Source organism: Papio anubis, chromosome 7 (genome assembly GCF_008728515.1).
Source record: "Papio anubis isolate 15944 chromosome 7, Panubis1.0, whole genome shotgun sequence".
In the NCBI taxonomy this organism is placed as follows: domain Eukaryota; kingdom Metazoa; phylum Chordata; class Mammalia; order Primates; family Cercopithecidae; genus Papio; species Papio anubis.
In genome coordinates this window covers 86,314,871-86,337,255 of record NC_044982.1, presented here as the reverse complement: position 1 = coordinate 86,337,255, position 22,385 = coordinate 86,314,871, and the positions used below count along the sequence as shown (strand labels likewise).

Genomic DNA, 22,385 nt, shown 5'->3' with positions numbered 1-22,385 from the left:
ACAGACATATTCCCAAAACAGACATAGAAATAGCCAACATGTATATGAAAAGGTGCTCAACATCATTAACCACTGGGAAAATGCAAATTAAAACCACAATGAGACATCACCTCATACCTACTGAAATGGCTACTATGAGAAGACACATGATAACAAGTGTTGGTGAAGATGTGGAGAAAAGGGAACCTTTTTACACTATTGATGGGAATGTAAATTGGCAGAGGCATTATGGAAAACAATATAGAAGTTCCTCAAAAAAATAAAAATTAAAACTTCCATATGTTCCAGCAATCTCACATCTAGATATATACCCAAAGGAAATGAAATCAGTATCTCTACAAGATAACTCTACTGCTATGTTCACTGCTGCGTTATTCACAATAGCCAAAATATGGAAACAGCCCAAGTGTACATCAATTGATGAATGAGTATAAAAATTGTGGTACATATATGTGATAGACTGTCATTCAGCCACAGAAAGAAGGAAGTTTTGCTCATTTGCAGCAATATAGATAAACCTAATAGACATTATGGTAGGTGAAATAAGCCAGACACAGAAAGAGATACTATATAATCTCACTTACATGTAGAATCTGAAAAAGAAAAAGCTCATACAAGGAGAGAGTAAAACAGTGGTTGTCAGAGGTTTTGAAGTGAGAGAAAAGGGGAATATGTTCATCAAAGGGTACAAATTTTCATCCATAAGATGAACACATTCTGGGTAACTAATGTACAACATGAATGGTGATTAATGTGTTAATTTGATTGTGGTAATCATTATACAATGTATATGTGTATCAAATTATCATTTCATATGCTTTGAATATATTTGATCTTTGTCAATTAAATATTTATAAATTTAAAAATCTACCAAAGAAATAAATCATTTCAATTTCTGTACAATAACAAAGAACTATCTAAAATGGAAATTAAGAAATTTATCTCATTTCCATTAGAACCAAAATATAAAATATTTAGCAGTAAACTTAACCAAGGAGGTGAAAGACTTGTACACTTAAACTATAAAACATTGATGAAAGAAATTAAAGCAGATGCAAATAAATGGAAAGACTTTCTATATTAATGGAATAGAACAATTAATATTGTTAAAATATCCACACTACCTGAAGCAATCTATAGATTCAATGCAATCTCTGTGAAAATCCCAACATCATTTTTTAAAGAAATTTTCAAAAATCCTAAAATTCATGAAGTGACACGGAGAGGGGAAAAGGTGGCAAGAAGGTTTTATTTAGGAGCGAAGAAATGTGGTTACATGCTAAAGGTTACACCCAATAGGGAGGACAAAGTTCATGTTATAGATGAGAGAAAGGAGAGTTACCAGAGTAATTGCCTTTAGTAGAGAGGAGGGGATGGAATCTGGGGCACAAGTGGAAGAGTTTACTTCTGTAGGAGCAGGAGCAGGTCACCCAGTCTCAGGAGAAGTTAAAGGAAACTTAATCACAGATGCAGGTCATATAGTGGTAGTGATGGGAGATTAAGGAAATCTCACCTGCTACCTTTCTCAGTAAAACAGGAAGCAACACAATAAACAGAGTGAGAATGGAGAAGGATTATTTGAAGATTCAGACCACTTTTTCTATATTCTATGAATATTTTTACCATGTACATAATTTATATTCATAAGTATAAACTTTGGTTATTATCAAAAATAAAATATTTTAAAACTCAGTTTTAGATCTCCTTGCACTTGGGGTTCCAGATTTTTCTGATGCTGCCCATTTAATGTACTCATATGAGATTTGAATTTGTAGTAAGCTAGTTAGGCAGGGAGGTAGTAGGAGAGTCTTCTGTTGTACTAAAGGTGATTTGATAGGTCCAGAGTGATTCTGGATCATTAACTTGATCCCAGGCACATGGCTAAAGTGGTAATGTTTTACAGACAACAGATGGCTAAGATTGTAGCAAGAACAACTTCCCTGACGACATAGGTCACCTGTGTTAGTCTGTAAGGCTTCTCTGGATGTCCAGCCTATAGTCCACTCTTTTACACTTTCCAGAGATTTTGTGAACACCTAACTCTCGATATTAAATGATGTTTTGTTTAAAATAGCTAGAATGGTTTCTTCTCTCTGACACAAAATCCTGATTGGTCTACCAAAGGACTATCATTATTAAACTTAGAGTGAAATCCATTGGCGATAAGGTCAAACATACAGCTAAAAGTCATAAAAATTTGCTAGGATTAATAATGAAGCTCTAGAAAAAAAAAAGTAAAATGTTTTTGTGACCTTTTTCAATAAAAGTAACCAGCTTTCTTTTGCCACTCTCTGCTTATTTATGGAAGAAAAATTGGTAGTTTAATATCTTTCAAAGTGCACTTACAAATATAATATTTTCCTCTTAATGATATTTTTAAACTCTTTGGTATCTGCATAGAATCTTGAGTTTACAGCCCTAAGTCATTTATGAACCTTCAGTAGAGGAATCACTCTTTTGCTTAAAGCCACAGAATGGCTTCTTATTGTAATAAAATTAAAACTCATATTTACTATGTAGACCATATGTTTTTGACACTACCAGTATCTCCAACTTTAAATCTAATCATTTTCACCTTAAATTACTATATTCTGGGTAACATGGACTTAATCATATTCCTCAAATATACCAAGTTCATCATCATCTTTGAGTTTTTGCACTACCTGTGCCCTCTGTCTAGAATACTATAGCCCCAAATGTTTGCATGTTTGGCTTCTTCAGTTTATCTAGATATGATCCAAAACGTCAGCTCCTCAAGGCCTTTTTTGATTATTAAACACAAATTGGTTACTCCCAATCCAGAGTCACAATTTATCATTTCACTTTTCTTCTTAGTTTTTACAGAGCAATATCTCTTCCTGAAACTATGCTGTTTATTTTCTACCTTAATGGTGGTCTATTTTTACTAGGTTATATCTCTTGTTATATCTCTTAGAGAGCAGATAGACCTTATCTGCCTCATTAATTTCTTTCTTCAGATCCTAGAATAGTCCTGACAAATGGGAGGTATTCAATGATTGCAGTGCTTGGAAATAAACAAATCAATTTCAGATACAATTCTACACTCTATTTCCACCCCCCCCCCGCCTTTTTCAGGCTATGTGCTTATTAAACACCTTTTTCATGGAAGCTTTCACTTCCTGGTTGCGAAGAGTGTAAATGACAGGATTCAACAAAGGAAAAATCACTGTATGGAAGAGAGAAACCACCTTGTCAGCTGGGAAAGCCCTGAAAGGGCGCGTGTAGATGAAGATGCCAGGTCCAAACATGAAGAATATAACAATGATATGGGTGGTGCATGTGGACATGGCCTTGTTTTTCGCCTCAGAAGAAGACCCTCGTATGCGACAAAGAATGACTGCATAGGAGGCCAGAAGCCCCAGAAAGCACAGAAGTGTCATCAGGCCGCTGTTGAAGACCATCAGAAGCTCTACCACAAACGTGTTGGTGCAGGCCAGCTTGATGACCTGTGGGACATCACAGAAGAAGTTGTCCAGTTGATTTGGGCCACAAAAAGGCAAGCGGAGGATGAAGACCACCTGGATAATGGAGTGAACAAAACCCCCAAGCCACAGAGCCAACAACATTGCATAGCAGGCTCTAGGGTTCATGACAGTTGAATAGTGCAGAGGCCGGCAGATGGCGATGTAGCGGTCAAAGGCCATCACAACAAGGAGTAATCCCTCCCCTCCTCCAACGAAGTGTAAGAAAAAGAGCTGAGTGATGCAGCCTCTGTAGGAGATTACCTTCTTCTCAGAGAGGAAGTCCACCAACATCCTGGGAGCCACAATGAAGGAGTAGGATGCATCCAGGAAGGCCAAGTTGCCCAGAAAGAAATAGAGGGGGGCTGTGAGTCCAGGGTCTGACCTTATGGTGAAAATAATGAGAAAATTTCCAGGGAGGATGATGAAGTAGAAAATTAAAACTAGCACAAAGACCAGGAGCTGAATATCTCGAGACTGGGTCAGACCAAGGAGGATGAATTCTGTTATCACTGTTCCGTTCTCGCTTTCCATTTCCCTGGCCTGCAGTACATTAACAAGCAGAATTAATTGTTATTACTATGTCTCTGTGTCTTCCAACTAGATACTAGTTCTACTGCTAAAAAATATTTGGCACATACAGTACTTCAGCTAAAAACAACACTTCCCATCCCTCTCCTATTCTGGGTAAACTCCATTACCTTAATTTCTCCAAATTTAAAATGAAAACAAAATACAGTTCTCAAAGCTACAGTTTTATTCCCATTCAACCACGTGCTTCTACAGAATCACTTTCCACCTTAGGAGTCTGGCATCCCCCCTGCTGAGATTCCTACATTCTTAAATCATTCAAGTTTCCTAATGGAGACACAGCCTAACTTTGAATCTGAAAGTCTTTGAGTTTTTGTGGATATACTGTGCTTGAGGCTTAGCTCTTTTCTTGGGATTAGACCCTTTTTCTCCTTGTCCACACCACCCCAAAATCTTCCTAGACATTTTCTTCCCTCAATTCCTGTGTAATTTCCAGTTCCTAGCTGGTAACTCTCTTCCTTGCCCTCTGACTAATCATCTAATGTACTTATTATACTCCTTCTGGTCTGATATCCTTGTATACTCTTTTCCCAGACTGTTCACCAGAATCCCAAGCTGTAGCTCCACTTTTGACCTAACACAGACATAGTGCTCCAGCCATACTCTGTTTGAGCACCACTCCTGTGGCCACTCCACACCTGCATGCAGGTTATTTAGCACTTTTTGAGTTTCAAATACTAATAAACTCAACACATTTCTTTCTCTCTTCCCAGTATGACACCCAAGACAGAGCCTTTTAACAAACAATATGCTACAATATAAAATTTGCAAATATAAAACTTATCTCAACTCATAAAATCATAGCATAGATACACTGTAAGTACCCATAAAGATACTGTAGTCTTATTCTTCCATTTCAAAGATGAGAAAACAAAAGCTCCTGTGGTTATATTACTTAAGTTTAGAGTGAGTTTTATTTTTTGCTCTGCTTGATAAGTAATAGGATAAGGCAAGTGTATACTATTCAGTTTAAATAGATAAAGAATTTTTTAATCACAGCTTTAATGAATGAATGTTCTTTTTTTGCATTTGAATAACTAAAAATAATATTGCTAGTCTAAAATCACTCCCATATTGCTTTGATTTGTAAGTTCAACCTTGTTTAAATAAAAAGAAAACAATGTGCATTGTGAATAAAATTCATATTTAAAATTCAGATTGTTTCATGGTGTATACTCATTCCAGAAGGTGCACATAATAATCCACTGAAGTATAGGAAGAGCATAGTAATTTATCTATATTTAGTAGATGTATAATATTTTATACATATCACAATATTTTATTCTTTTCTAAATTCACTTTTTAACATTTATAATGGATAACATATTAGTACAATGGTTGATATATACTTTATAAATAAATATGCATACATTTAAGGTTATATAGTCAAAAAATGTCTTATGGGAATAAATTTTTTAAGTTTGAAAATTGCTGGCCTACAACAAAATACAAACTATAATATGAAAGGATATTCTTCACATGATTTAACTAAGCGGTGTATTTGTTTTAAATAAGTGCTTCAGCGGCAGGGCACGGTTGCTCATGCCTGTAATCCCAGTACTTTGGGAGGCCGAGGCAGGTAGATCACAAGGTCAGGATATTGAGACCATCCTGGCTAACACGGTGAAACCCCTTCTCTCTAAAAAAATACAAAAAAATTAGCCGGGCATGGTGGTGGGCGCCTGTAGTCCCAGCTACTCAGGAGTCTGAGGCAGGAGAATGGCGTGAACCCGGGAGGCAGAGCTTTCAGTGAGCTGAGATCGAGCCACTGCACTCTAGCCTGGGAGACACAGCGAGACTCCATCTCAAAATAAATAAATAAATAAATAAGTGCTCTAGCACATGGGGTGCAGAAGGAAGGGAAAATCTTTGACGGAAAATGCTACTGTGACAGTACCTAGAAAAGAAAGACTGGAAGATAGAGTATGAGGGAAGAAAAAAGAGAGAAATAGAAAATGAAAACAAACAAGCAAGCAAACACCAAAAGACAGTGCATCTATATAGTGTCATCTTAAGGTACATATTTTAAGAAGCATTAAAACTATCTGCTTTATGTATCCCTAGAGCAGAATAGAGTGGTTAATACAGAAATTTCTGGGTGTTACTGGCAGCCACAGGCGGAATTTATGAAAGTCATCCTTTAACACATCATCATATATACATATGCAAATACCACATGAATACACACATATGCACACAAATACGTACAAACACACACTAATTGTAACAGGAAAAAATATTTTGTGGGTCCTTCAAATGAGCTTTTCTTCTCCTGTCTTAACCTTTCCCCCCTTTGCCAGCCATTTGTCTCAACATTTATTCTACTATCTGCCTATATAAATATTTCCTTAAATCAAGAGCCCCTTCTACAGTCGACACTTGAACAATGCAGGAGTTAAGGGGGCAGAACCCCTGTGCAATAAAAAATTAACATATACCTTGACTCCCTAAAAACTTAGCTTCTAATGATTCCTGTTGATCAGAAGCTTTGCTGGTAACATAAACAGTTGAATAACAAATATTTTTATGTTTTATGTATTATATACTATATTCCTACAATAAAATAAGCTACAGAAAATAAAATATAACAAAATCATAAGGAAAGGAAGATACAAATACTATTCACTAAGTGGAAGTGGATCATCATAAAGTTCTTATCCTTGTCATCTTCCCACTGAGTAGGCTGAGGAAGGGAAGGAAGAGGAAGGGTTCGTTTTGTTGTCTCAGGGGTGGCAGAGGTGGAAGAAAATCCACATATAAGTGGACCCATGTGGTTCAAACCCATGTTTTTCTGGGATCAACTGTACTTATTCGTATGTTTTATGCATCCCACATACTCACATAGAATGAAGTATTTCTTGATGTGTTAGCATTTAACAATATCCTGGAGACTTTTGAGGATTTCTGAAGGACTTTGAAATTGAAGGTTATAAGCTCTTCCATTCTGCGTGTGTCCCAGCCTCACTGTTATTTTTCTACTGTTTCTTAACAGATGGGATTCTGTACTACTTGGCATCTTGATCAACTTTCTGCCCTGTCCCATTTCCATCTTTGAAGTATCTCTACCTTCTCTAAATGGTGGTTGGAAGAGACACAGAGACTAATCAGATGAGCCTTCCTCTAAGCAAAATAAAATAAGTTTCTACCAAAAAAAAATCCATAAATGACGGCATCATCAGAATAAAGTGTTTTATTTTAGCCAAATTAGTAGAGAAAGTTCTGTCAAAAGTCTATACCATACCCTTCTCACTGTATCTCTAATCCTTCTTGCCATTTCAGCTAATTCACAGATTCATCAGTTTCTGGCCATGATGACACACTACAGAAATAGGGAAGATGAAGGAGAAGGGTTCACCATTTGCAGGGTGGAGACAGAGAAACATCTCCAGGCAACTCTATGTGTGCATGGCTGGAGTCTGAACTGTAGTCAGATGGGCTCCTGGAGCCAGGTGTTTAGAGATCCTATGTGCTTACTCCATCTCCTTTCTTATTTTTCTTTTTCTCTCTTTCTTTATTCATCAATAAGCGTTCATTTTCATTTTTTTATTCTGGTCGTGATTTCTTTTCCCTGTTAATTTGTTGCCTGCTCTTTTTCACCTCTCTGTGTCTTTCTGGCTTCATTTATTTTGTTCTCTTTAAATATTGTGCTTTATTATTTTTTCTTTCTTATCCCTTAAATGTATCTATGTTTTTTCACTCCAAAATGTTTTCACTGTCTCCACTTTTCCTCTATGTTCATGGCTACTCCATTCTACCCTACACCTGTCTTGCTAATACATCTAAAAACAAAACAAAACAGAAAATCTCATTGTCATTTTCTTTCCCAACAAGACTGAGAAATATGTGTGCTTCCCACCATCTTTCATTTTAAATATTAAGTCTACAAAATGAAAATTTATAATTCACTCATGTGTATGTACACATATATATACACATATATATATTGCTTGTAAGTGAAACTGATAAAAATGAGATTATTCCCCTTTTCTAAAAAAAGGAAGTTAATTTCATTAGTAGCATCCTAATAAATATACTGAATAAAAAATTTCAAAAATAGGGATGTAATATTAGTAGTTAGTAATAACTTACTAACTATACAAGGTTAGTAAATTAAGTATGAAATAATAAGTTTTATATTTTCTAAAAAGTGTGAATCAGGCTGAGAACATAATAGAAAATTTAATTTATACTAATGCTGATGATAAGTATATAAAGCACTAAACAAATGTATAGATTCTTAGCCAGAAAATTTATTCGTCAATCAAATGACATGGCCAGATTAAATGACCTCTAAATTCCATTTGAATGCCAGCTTTTTAGGCAATGTAATAACATAAAAGGATCCCTGGTTTGGGAATCATGTATCTGACTCTCATGCCTTGGCTTAGCAATTAACGTATTGTGTGATTCTTGGAAAGTCACTTAGCTTTCAGAAGCCTGAGATTTTGGCCGGGCGCGGTGGCTCAAGCCTGTAATCCCAGCACTTTGGGAGGCCGAGGCGGGTGGATCACGAGGTCAGGAGATCGAGACTATCCTGGCTAACATGGTGAAACCCCGTCTCTACTAAAAATACAAAAAAAATTAGCCGGGCACGGTGGCGGGCGCCTGTAGTCCCAGCTACCTGGGAGGCTGAGGCGGGAGAATGGCGTGAACCCGGGAGGCGGAGCTTGCAGTGAGCCGAGATCACGCCACTGCACTCCAGCCTGGGAGACACAGTGAGACTCCGTCTCAAAAAAAAAAAAAAAAAAAAAAAAAAAAAAAAAAAAAAAAAAAAAAAAGAAGCCTGAGATTTTATCTACCAAATAGATTAATGTATTGACTCTTTGGGTCTAATGGGGGTAACATGATGATCAAATGAGGTGATGATGAGGATCAAATGAGGAATTCCTTCAAGTATGCTTCAACCAAAGTTAACCTGAAAATATTTAGATATTAAAAGTAGTTATATTGAATGGACAGAATGCTGCTAGATCTCCTGTCAATGTCTTTGAGTAACACCTGGGATAATGGTAGTTGCATAAATCTGAATAGTTAATAGAGACAAACTGTGGAGGGTCAGTAACGTAAAATTGCCAATGCAGCTAGTGGTTTGTATATCAAGCTTTTTTCAGTTCTACAACTTTCTGTCAAAATTCTGTGAATGAATGATAGAACCATATGCAACAGAAGAAACGTTCATACCTGCTGAATGTGAAAATGAAGAGGTCAAGGACTTACCTCCTGCAAAATCATAAAATCTGTTAAGTTTTTCTCTGGAGCTTTTAGCCTACCATTTCTGCATCCTCCTCCCTTTTCTTCCATATTCAATAAGGAAAATGATACATATCAGTCACTTGTATGATCTTTGGATTTTAACACCAGATTTCAATTCTCTCGAGTCTATGGAAAATTATAATAGAATTAAAAGTTTTGTTCACCAGAAAAGTAATCCCAAGGATTAAATGCAGATGGAGATCTATTAGGAGAGAGAATACATAGTGCCCCACTGCTGAATTTAGACCTTAGCCTGTGGCTATTCCTGCTATTACTCTGACCTGTCTATTCAACTGCAATCTAAGATATCAGGTAAACAAGTAAAATAGTTGCAATATTTTTTCTATTGTCCCTTTCTTCTTGTTTCTTATATATATATGAAGAGCTCCAGAAATTTAAGCCTTCAGGGATCCTATGTTACTCTCACAAAGTAGCCATCCTCCCCCTCCAACTAAGACTAACCAATTCTGCCATTGTTCATAAATGTTGGTTGCCACATGAGGAACCTTAGATTTTAAAATCTCTCTATTGTAATGGAGAAAGTGCTTTTGAGATTTGAGACTACCATGACCCACTGAATGCTTCCAAAGGGAGTTATTAAGCAAACTATATTAGTTATCAACTAAATAAGGCAAAGAAAAATACCAGAGGTTTGCAAGAACTAAATTTTTTTAAATGTGCTACATAATGCCAAGCTGACTTACTTTCTAGTTCTAAAACAAAAATCCTATTGTGAAAAAGACAGAACCCTATTCAGAAGCATGTTTATTAGTCCAGAAGTAAATAGAAGTTTGAGAGAAGTAAATTTACATGTTATAATTAAAATTCAAAAGGAGAAAATTATTAAATAAATGATGAGAGATTATTGCTTTGTATCACAAAAACAAGCAGGGGTAGGATGAGGCAAAAAATACATATATGTGTGTGTGTGTGTGTATGTGTGTGTGTGTGTGTGTATACAGACTCCAGACTCAAATTTTTCAGTTAAAGGCTTCACCAAACTGTAGAGGGTGGCTGGCAAGATGGCCAAATAAGAGCAACTCCAGTCTGCAGCTCCCAGCAAGACCAACGCAGAAGGTGGATGACTTCTGCATTTCCAACTGAGGCACCCAGCTCATCTCATTGGGACTGGTTAGACAGTGACTGCAGCCCACTGAGGGTGAGCCAAAGCAGGGTGGGGGGGGCATCACCTCACCCGGGAAGTGGAAGGGTTCAGGGAACTCCCTCCCCTGGCCAAGGGAAGCCATGAGAGACTGTGCCGAGAAGAACGGTGTATTCCAACCCAAATACTAGGCTTTTCCCAAGGTTTTCCAACCTGCAGACCAGGAGATTCCCTCGGGTGCCTACAACACCAGGGCCCTGGGTATCAAGCACAAAACTAGGCAGCCATTTGGGCAGACACTGAGGTAGATGCAGAAGTTTTTTTTCATACCCCAGCGGTACCTGGAATGCCAAGACAAAACTGTTCACTCCCCTGGAAACGGGGCTGAAGCCAGGGAGTCAAGTGCTCTATCCCAGGGGATCCCACCCCTATGAAGCCCAGCAAGCTAAGATCCACTGGCTTGAAATTCTCATTGCCAGCACAGCACTCTGAAGTCGACCTGGGACACTCGAGCTTGGTGGGGGTAGAGGGATCTGCCACTATTGAGGCTTGAGTAGGCACTTTTCCCTTCACAGTGTAAATAAAGCCACCAGGAAGTTTGAACTGGGCAGAGCCCATCGCAACCCAGAAAAGCAGCTATAGCCAGACTGCTTCTCTAGATTCCTCCTCGCTGGGCAGGGCATCTCTGAAAGAATGGCAGCATCCCCAGTCAGGTGCTTATAGATAAAACTCCCACCTCCCTGGGACAGAGAACCTGGGGGAAAGGGCGGTTGTGGGCACAGCTTCAGCAGACTTAAATGTTCCTGCCTGCTGGCTCTGAAGAGAGCAGCAGATCTCCCAGCAAAGCACTTGAACTCTGCTAAGGGACAGACTGCTTCCTCAAGTGGCTCCCTGATGTCTGTGCCTCCTGACTGGGAGACACCTCCCAGCAGGGGTCGACAGACACCTCATACAGGAGAGCTCCAGCTGGCACCTGGCTGTTGCCCCTCTGGGACAAAGCTTCCAGAAGAAGGAACAGGCAGTAATCTTTGCTGTTCTGCAGCATCTACTGATGATACTCAGGCAAACAGGGTCTGGAGTGGACCTCCAGCAAACTCCAGCACATCTGCAGCTGAGGGTCCTGACTGTTAGAAGGAAAACTAACAAACAGAAAGAAGTAGCATCAACATCAACAAAAAGGACATCCACCCAAAAACCCCATCTGAAGGTCACCAACATCAAAGAACAAAATTAGATAGGTCCACAAAGGTGAGGAAAAACCAGAGCAAAAAGGCTGAAAATTCCAAAAACCAGAACACTTCTTCTCCTCCAAAGGATTACAACTCCCTGCCAGCAAGGGAACAAAACCGGATGGAGAATGAGTTTGATGAGTTGACAGAAGTAGGCTTCCAAAGATGGGTAGTAACAAACACCTCTGAGCTAAAGGAGCATGTTCTAACACAACACAGGGAAGCTAAGAACCTTGAAAAAGGTTAGAGGAATTGATAACTAGAATAACCACTTTAGAAAAGAACATAAATAACCTGATGGAGATGAAAAACACAGCACGAGAACTTCATGAAGCATACACAAGTATTAATAGCCAAATCGATTGAGCAGAAGAAAGGATATTAGAGATTGAAGATCAACTTAATGAAATAAAGCATGAAGACAAGATTGGAGAAAAAAGATTGAAAAGGAATGAACAAATCCTCCAAGAAATATGGGACTATGTGAAAAGACCAAACCTACATTTGATTGATGTACCTGAAAGTGACAGGAAGAATGGAACCAAGTCAAAAAACACTCTTCAGGATATTATCCAGGGGAACTTCCCCACCCTAGTAAGACAGGCCAACATTCAAATTCAGGAAATACAGAGACCACCACAAAGATACTCCTCGAAAGAACAACCTCAAGACACATAATCATCAGATTCACCAAGGTTGAAATGAAGGAAAAAATGTTAAGAACAGTCAGAAAGAAAGGTCAAGTAATTACCCACAAAGGGAAGCCCATCAGACTAACACTGGATCTCTCTGCAGAAACCCTACAAACCAGAAAGAAGTGGGGGCCAATATTCAACATTCTTAAAGAAAACAATTTTCAAACCAGAATTTAATATCCAGCCAAACTAAGCTTCATAAGCGAAGGAGAAATAAAATCCTTTACAGATAAGAAAATGCTAAGAGATTTTTGTCACCACCAGGCCTACCTTACAAGAGCTCTAGAAGGAAGCACTAAATACGGAAAGAAAAACCGGTACCAGCCACTGCAAAAACATACCAAATTGTAAACACCATCGACACTATGAAGAAACTGCATCAACTAACGGGCAAAATAACCAGCTAACATCATAATGACAGGATCAAATTCACACATAACAATGTTAACCTTAAATGTAAATGGGTTAAGTCCCCAATTAGAATACACAGACTGGCAAATTGGATAGTGACTCAAGACCCATTGGTGTGCTGTATTCAGGAGACCCATCTCACATGCAAAGACACACATAGGCTCAAAATGAAGGGATGGCAGAAGATTTACCAAGCAAATTGAAAGCCAAAAAAAAGCAGGGGTTGCAATCCTAGTCTCTGATAAAACAGGCTTTAAACCAACAAAGATTTAAAAAGACAAAGAAGGGCATTACATAATGGTAAAGGGTTCAATGCAACGAGATAAGCTAACTATCCAAAATACATGTGCACCTACTACAGAAGCATCTATATTCATAAAGCAAGTCCTTAGAGACATGCAAAGAGACTTACATTCCCACACAATAATAGTGGGAGACTTTAACACCTCACTGTCAATATTAGACAGATCAATGAGACAGAAAATTAACAAGGATATTCAGGACTTGAACTCAGCTCTGGACAAAGTGAACCTAATAGACTTCTACAAAACTCCCCACCCCAAATCAACAGAATATACATTCTTCTCAGCACCACATCACACTTATTATAAAATTGACCACATAATTGAAAGTAAAACAGTCCTCAGCAAATGCAAAAGAACAGAAATCATAACAGATAGTCTCTCAGACCACAGTGCAATCAAATTAGAACTCAGGATTAAGAAACTCACTCAAAACCACAAAACTACATGGAAACTGAACAACCTGCTCCTGTATGACTACAGGTTAAATAACAAAATTTAGGCAGAAATAAATAAGTTCTTTGAAACCAATGACAACAAAGATACAATGTACTAGAATCTCTGGGACACAGCTAATGCAGTGTTTAGAGGAAAATTTATAGCACTAAATGCCAACAGCTTAAAGCAGGAAAGATCTAAAATCGACACCCTGACATTACAATTAAAAAAACTAGAGAAGGAAGAGCAGATACATTCAAAAACTAGCAGAAGACAAGAAATAACTAAGATCAGAGCAGAACTGAAGGAGATAGCAACACAAAAAAACCCTTCAAAAAATCAATGAATCCAGGAGGTGGGTTTTTGAAAACATTAACAAATAAATAGACCACTAGCCAGACTAATAAAGAAGAAAAGAGAGAAGAATTGAATAGACACAATAAAAAATGATAAAGGGGATGTCACCACTGATCCTACAGAAATAAAAACTACCATCAGAGAATACTACAAACACCTCTACACAAATAAACTAGAAAATCTACAAGAAATGGACAAATCCCTGGGTACATATACCCTCCCAAGACTGAACCAAGAAGAAGTTGAATCCCTGAATAGACAAATAACAAGTTCTGAAATTGAGGCAGTAATTAATAGCCTACCAACCAAAAACAGTCCAGGACCAGACAGATTCACAGTCAAATTCTACCAGAGGTACAAAGAGGAGCTGGTACCATTCCTTCTGAAACTATTCCCAACAATAGAGAAAGAGGAACTCCTTCCTAACTCATTTTACTAGACCAGCACATCCTGATACCAAAACTGGCAGAGACACACACACAAAAAGGAAAATTTCAGGCCAATATTCCTGATGAACATCGATGCAAAAATCCTCAATAAAATACTGGCAAACCGAATCCAGCAGCACATCAAAAAGCTTATCCACCACAATCAAGCTGGCTTCATCCCTGGGATGCAAGGCTGGTTCAACATACCCAATCCATCACATAAACAGAACCAATGACAAACACCACATGATTATCTCAATAGATGCAGAAAGGCCTTCAATAAAATTCACTCCTTCATGCTAAAAACTCTCAATAAACTAGGTATTGATGGAATTTATCTCAAAATAATAAGAGCTATTTATGACACACCCACAGCCAGTATCATATCGAATGGGTGAAAGCTGGAAGCATTCTCTTTGAAAACCAGCACAAGACAATGATTCGCTTTCTTACCACTCTTATTCAACACAGTAATGGAAGTTCTGGCCAGGGCAATCAGGGAAGGGAAAAAAATAAAGGTATTCAAATAGGAAGAGAGGGAGGTAAATTGTCAAATTTTACAGATGACATGATTATTATTTAGAAAACCCCATCATCTTAGCCCAAAATCTCCTTAACCTGATAAGCAACTTCAGCAAAGTCTCGGGATACAAAATCAATGTGCAAAAATTACAAACATTCCTATACACCATTAATAGACAAACAGCCAAATCATGAGTGAACTCCCATTCACAATTGCTTTAAAGAGAATAAAATACCTAGGAATACAACTAACGAGGGATATGAATGACCTCTTCAAGGAGAATTACAAACCACTGCTCAAGGAAAAAAGAGAGAACACAAACAAATGGAAAAACATTCCGTGCTCATGGACAGGAAGAATCAATATCATGAAAATGGCCATACTGCCCAAAGTAATTTATAGATTCAATGCTATCCCCATCAAGCTACCATTGACTTTCTTCACAGAATTAAAAAAAACTACTTTAAATTTCATATGGAACCAAAACAGAGCCTGTATAGCCAAGACAATCCTAAGCAAAAAGAACAAAGCTGGAGGCATCACATTATCTGACTTCAAACTATACTACAAGGCCACAGTAACCAAAACAGCATGGTACTGGTACCAAAACAGATATATAGACGAATGAAACAGAAAAGAGGCCTTAGAAATAATGCCACACATCTACAACCATCTGAACTTTAACAAGCCTGACAAAAACAAGGAATGGGAAAAGGATTCCCTATTTAATAAATGGTGTTGTGAAAACTGGCTAAACATACGTAGAAAACTGAAACTGAACCCCTTTCTTACACCTTACAGAAAAATTAACTCAAGATGGATTAAAGGCTTAAACATAAAACCTAAAACCATAAAAACCCTAGAAGAAAACCTAGGCAATACCATTCAGGACATAGGCATAGGAAAAGACTTCATGACTAAAACACCAAAAGCAATGGCAACAAAAGCCAATATTGACAAATGGGATCTAATTAAACTAAAGAGCTTCTGCACAGAAAAAAAAAAAAAAGAAAAGAAAAGAAAAGAAAACCTCTCATCAGAGTGAACAGTCAATCTACAGAATGAGAGGAAATTTTTGCAATCTATCCATCTGACAAAGGGTGACAAAGGGCTAATATCTAGCTTCTACAAGGAACTTAAACAAATTTACAAGAAAAAATAACAAACAACCCCATCAAAAAGTGAACGAAGGACATGAACAGACACTTCTCAAAAGAAGACATTTATGTGGCCAACAAACATATGAAAAAAGAGCTCATCATCACTGGTCATTAGAGAAATGCAAATCAAAACCACAATGAGATACCATCTCTTGCCAGTTAGAATGGTGGTCATTAAAAGGTCAGGAAACAACAGATGCTGGAGATGATGTAGAGAAATAGGAATGCTTTTACACTGTTGGTGGGAGTGTAAATCAGTTCAACCATTGTGGAAGACAGTGTGGCGATTCCTCAAGGATGTAGAACCAGAAATACCATTTGACCCAGCAATCCCATTACTGGGTATATACCCAAAGAATCATAAATCATTCTACTATAAAGACACATGCACATGTATTTTTATTGTGGCACTGTTGACAATAGCAAAGACTTAGAACCAACCCAAATGCCCACCAATCATAGAACTGGATAAAGAAAATGTGTCACATATACATTATGGAATACTATGCAGCCATAAAAAAGGATGAGTGCATGTCATTTGCAGGGACATGTGTGAAACTGGAAACCATAATTCTCAGTAAACTAACACAGGAACTGAAAACCAAACACCACATGTTCTCACTCATAAGTGGGAGCTGAACAATGAGAACACAGGGACACAGGGAGGGGAACACCCCATGCAGGGGCCTGTCACGGAGTGGAGGGCTAGGGGGAGGATAGCATTAGGAGAAATACCTAATGTAGGTGACAGGTTGATGGGTGCAGCAAACCACCATGCCACATGTATACCTATGTAACAAACCTGCACATTCTACACATGTATCCCAGAATTGAAAGTATAATTTTTAAAAAAGGCTTCACCAATATTATTTATTTTTCCTGTTGCCTCAGGTACCAACATAGCTCAACATGGCAGTTGCTGATCCTGCCTTTGCTTAAAATTTGGTATTTTGTTTATCACAAATTTTAAAATTAATTTTGATTTCTCAAAATATTGATTTCTACTACTGAGTTTTTGGGCATGCCTTTAAATTTTGCATGCAAGATAAGCACCTTACTCAGTTGTAGGATGTTGCCAGTGATAAGGATATTAGCAAATGAAATATTAAAAAACTCATGAATACTGTTACATAATTCTTCTTAGAGAAAATAGTTTCTTGGATAGGATAGAACAATTGCTAAAGGGAAGGTGATCTCCTAAAAAAGGATGAAAAGATGTGTCATGATCTTTGTATTTGTCATTTGTTCCCTTTCACTATGCTCAACTAAAACTAGGATGAAAAACATTTTTCCATTAAAGATTATTAATTTTAAAAATTAATTGAGTCAGAAAAATTAAATGCAAATTAATTTTATTAATTTTATTTTTAAAATATTTTAATCTTTTATTTCGCTTTAAAGAAAACACTGAGTTTATGTTCACTTTACAAGCGAAATAACACAGATTTGGGGGTAATAAACATAATTTATCACCAAATATATTTGTTCTAATTTATTTCACAGTTCAAAAACAAAGTGTGAAAGTATAAAAAGGAAAGAAAGAAGAAAGGAGAGAGAGAGAAGTACAGAAAAAGTTACAATAATCAAAATAAAGATCAAGAGAAAAGGGAAAAGAAAGACTAGCAAAGACATAAATGAAAAGACAGTGGTATTGACAGGTGACAACATACTAGCAGCCCTCCATCTCGGCACCTCCTCCACCTCCGTCCACTCTGGCGGCACTTGAGGAGCCCTTCAGTCCACCACTGCACTGTGGGAGCCCCTCTCTGGGCTAACCAAGGCCGGAGCTGGCTCCCTCTGCTTGCCGGGAGGTGTGGAGGGAGAGGTGTGGGCCGGAACCGGGATTGCAGGCTGTGCTCACGGGCCAGGGCCAGTTCTGGGTGGGTGCGGGCTTGGCAGGCCCCACACTCGGAGTGGCTGGCAGGCTCTGCCGGCCCTGGGCAGTGAGGAGCTTAGCACCCAGGCCAGCAGATGCCAAGGGTGTGCCAGATCCCCCAGCACTGCCGGCCTGCCCGTCGCATGCTCCAATTCTCACCAGGTCTCAGCCACCTCTATGCGGGACAGGGCTTGGGACCTGCAGCCCGCCATGCCCAAGCCCCACCCACCCATGGGCTCCCACGCAGCCCAAGCTTCCCCTACAGGTGCTGCCCCCTGCTCCACGGGGCACGGTCCTATCCAATGCCCGAGGGCTGAGGCGTGTGGGCGTGTGGCGTGGGACTGATGGGCAGCTCTTCCCCAGCCCCAGCATGGCATCCATTAGGAAAAGCCAGATGCAATACTGAGTCCGGTGGGGATTTGGAGAACTTTTATGTCTAACTGGAGGACTGTGAATGCACCAATCAGCATTCTGTGTCTAGCTCAGGGTTTGTAAAGGCACCAGTGGGCACTCTGTGTCTAGCTAATCTAGTGGGGACTTGGAGAACTTTTCTGTCTAGCACTCTGTGTCTAGCTAAAGGATTGTAAATGCACCAATCAGCACTCTGTGTCTAGCTCAGGGTTTGTAAACGCACCAATCAGTGCTCTGTGTCTAGCTAATCTAGAGGGGACTTGGAGAACATTTGTGCCTAGCTAAAGGATTGTAAATGCACCCATCAGCACCCTGTCAAAATGGACCAATCAGCTCTCTGTAAAATGGACCAATAAGTGCTCTGTAAAATGGCCCAATCAGCTCTCTGTAAAATGGACCAATCAGCTCTCTGTAAAATGGACTATTCAGCAGGATGTGGGTGGGATCAGATAAGGGAATAAAAGCAGGCTGCCCTAGTTAGCAGTAGCAACCTGGTGGGTTCCCTTTCAACACTGTGGAAGTGTTGTTCTTTCTATCTTTGCGATGAATTTTGCTGCTGCTCACTCTTTGGGTCCACACTGCCTTTATAAGCTGTAACACTCACTCGCAAAGGTCTGCAGCTTCACTCATGACGCCAGCAAGACCACAAAGCCACCAGGAAGAATGAACAACTCCAGATGCACTGCCTTTAAGAGCTCTAACACTCACCCGAAGGTCTGCAGCTTCACTCCTGTCAGCGAGACCATGAACCCACTAGAAGGAAGAAACTCCAGACACATCTGAACATCTGAAGGAACAAACTCCGCACACACCATCTTTAAGAACTGTAACACTCACCGCGAGGGTCCGCAGATTCATTCTTGAAGTCAGTGAGACCAAGAACCTAATAATTCTGGACACAGTATGATTGGAAAAAAAAAAAAAAAAAAAAGGTGAAGAGACAGAGATACTAGCCCATGAGGAGAGCAAGACCGTTCAGAGGCAAAACTCCTTATCAGATGAATTCAGAATTTATTAGACATCCCTATTGTGTAAAGCCAGCATCTGGTATCAGATTTCTTTTCCAAAAATACTTGTGAATAAGTAGAATTTCTATACATCGCCGGAATGCATGTATTCTCAACTCATTGTGCAACCCTTGCTGACATCAAGGCACCAAAATGTCTGTAAATGTAATCGTTTACCATGAACTATGTGTCCAATATGGCTCAAATTACCCTTAAGCTCCCACTTTAAGGTCCATAAATACTCTAAGGAAAAATCTGCAGTGGTGTACTCAGTCCTCTCTCGCTGAGGCGCCCTGCTGCACTCCTCTGCAGCATTCTTTCCATCTAATACAACTTTCTTTTTCAAATCTATACAGTTGTTGGTAAATTCTTCTTAATATCCATAAGCCAATCACACTCCACTATTTGGGCTCTGACAGCTCACATGGCAGTCCATATAAATGGTACAGTCTATGAATCCATATAACCACAAAAAGAAAACAATGATAAAGAGAGTTACATAGAGGAAAATAGAAAAAGAAAAAATGCATGAGGTTAGATACGTTTTTAAGTGGAGTAACAACCCCTTCTTGGAGTAGTTTAGTCCTGCCACCAAAACTTTTAAAAAAATGATTTTTCTCATAATTGTGAATATAACCCAGGATCTTACTCACCTATTATTCACTCTAATACATAAGATAAAATTAACCTGAAGACCTAAAATAGTCCTCAAAATGGAGACTTTTTAACCCTTCTAGGAAAGTTTTATCACCTTGGATAGATTTTTTCTTTCAGATAATCTTGAATTAATTTTACAATGAAAAGTATTACTGGTACTTTATTAAATTGTATTCAATTTATGCATTGATATGTATATATTCAATAACATTTTTATCCAACAAAAGAGTTTGTCTCTGAATTTATTCATTTTTTTCTCAAAAAATATTACCACTTTTCCAAGTTTATTCTCTGTCCTCTCTCAGTAATGGCAATAAGTTGTAGATTTTGTCCCTTTATGTAATCTTTCTCAGAAGTTTTGTTCACTTTTTAAAATTGTTTTTTCTTTATTTTTGTCACACAGTGTTAATTAAAAGAACCAGTCTTTGAGCTCAGACATATCTTCCTTAGCTTGGTCTATTCTGCTGTTAATACTTCCAACTGTATTATGAAGTTCTTCTAGTGAATTTTTAACTCTAGAGTTTCAGTTTGATTCTTTCTTAAGGTGGCTAATTTGTCTTTCAACCCTTCTATCATTTTACTGGATTCCATAATTGGATTTCAAATATGTCCTGAATCTCAATGAGCTTCCATGACATCCAGATCCTGAGTTCTATGTCTGTCATTTCAGTAATTTCCTATGGGTTAGGAATCATTGCTGGGAAATACACAATCAAACCTTGAGTGACCTTGAATGTAAATGGATTAAATGCCTCAATTAAAAGGCATAAAGTGGCAAGTTGGATAAAGAAGCAAGACCCAACTGTATTCTCTCTACAAGAGACCCATCTCACATGCAGTGACATCCAGGGGTTCAAAATAAAGGGATGGAGAAAAATAGACCAAGCAAAAAGAAGCAAGTGATCTGATTCTAATTTCAGACAAAAGACTGTAAACCATTAACAATCGAAAAAGACAAAGAAAGGACAAAGAGTTAAACTCAACAAGAAGACCTAACAATCCTAAGAATACATACATACAACACAGAAGTGCCCAGACTTATAAAGGAAGTTCTTAGAGACCTTTGAAGAGACTGTGATGACACAATACTACTGGGAGACTTCAACACCCCACTGACAGTATTAGAGCACTGAGACAGAAAATGAACAAAGAGATTCAGGACTGAGCTCAACATTTGACAAAACAGTCCTAACAAACATCTACAGTACTCTCCACCCAAAAACATTAGAATATACATTCTTCTCATCTGCATATGGCATGTACTCTAAAGTCAACCACACTATCGATCATAAAACAATTTTCAGCAAATTCAAAAAATCCAAAATCATACAAACTACACTTTCTCAGATCACAATGCAATAAACATTGAAATCAATACAATAAAATACATCAAAAGCATACGTGAAAATGAACCAACCTTCTCCTGAATGACTTTTGAGTGAACAACGAAATTCAGGCAGAAGTCAATAAAATCTTTGAAACTAATGAGAACAAACATACTACATATCAAAATCTCTGGCACACAGGTAAAGTAGTATTAAGAGGAAAGTTTATATCACTAAAAAAAAAAAAATCTACATCAAAGGTTAGAAAGTTTTCAAATTAACATCCTAACTTCACACCAAGAGGAACTAGAGAAACAAGAGCAAATCAGTCCCAAAGCTAGCAAGAGAAAGGAAATAACTGAAATCAGAGCTGAACTGAGAGAAATTGCGATGCAAAAACCCAGACAAAAGATTAACAAATCCGGGTTTTGTTTCTTCAAAATAACAAACCAGATTGATTGAGCACTAGCTAGACTAATAAAGCAAAAAAGAGAGGAGATAAAAATAAATACAGTCAGAAATGACAAAGGGAACATTACCACCAATCCCAAATAAATTAAAAAATAAAAAAACCCTCAGAGACTACTACGAACAACTCTATGCACACAAACTAGAAGAAATGAATAAATTATTGGAAACATACAACCTCCTAAGATTGAACTAGGAAGAAATTGAAACCCTGAACAGACTAATAACAAGTTTCAAGATTGTGTTAGTAATAAAAAGCCTACCAACCAGAAAAAGTCCAGGACCAGAAGGATTCACAGCTGAGTTCTACCAGATGCACGAAGAAGAGCTGGTACCTTTCCTACTGAAACTATTCTGAAAATTTAAGGAGGAAGGACTCCTCCCTAATTTATTCTATGAGGTCAACATCATTCTGATACCAAAACCTGGCAGAGACACAACAAAAAAAGAAAACTAGCAAAAAAAGAAAATACTAGCAAATTGAATCCAACAGCACATTAAAACTCTAATCCACCACAATCAAGTAGGCTTTATCCCTGGAACACAAGGTTGGTTCAACATATGCAAATTAGTAAATGTGATTCACTACATAAGCAGAACTAAAAACAAAAACCATCTAATCTTCAACAAGGCTGACAAAAACAAGCAATGGGAAAAGCATTCCCTATTC

General features: G+C 38.2%; 2 protein-coding genes across 3 annotated transcripts in view; both read right to left on the bottom strand.

The window, feature by feature from the left end:
* LOC101024101 (olfactory receptor 4K2) overlaps positions 1-22,385 on the bottom strand; it is a 190,250-nt gene that overhangs the window by 50,273 nt on the left and 117,592 nt on the right. The gene's annotated exons all lie outside the window — the stretch shown is intronic.
* LOC101023750 (olfactory receptor 4N2) overlaps positions 1,005-22,385 on the bottom strand; it is a 49,857-nt gene continuing 28,476 nt past the window's right edge. The window contains exons 2-4 of one of the 2 annotated variants that reach the window (XM_017960980.3): positions 9,291-9,452; positions 6,915-7,144; positions 1,005-4,025 (exon numbers count right to left, since the gene is read on the bottom strand). In XM_017960980.3, the coding sequence (XP_017816469.2) occupies positions 3,093-4,025; positions 6,915-7,016 (1,035 nt within the window). In that variant the 5' untranslated portion in view covers positions 7,017-7,144; positions 9,291-9,452 and the 3' untranslated portion in view covers positions 1,005-3,092. Of the gene's footprint in view, positions 4,026-6,914; positions 8,613-9,290; positions 9,453-22,385 lie in introns of those variants that run through there. The other variant, XM_031668282.1, reaches the window with a different exon arrangement.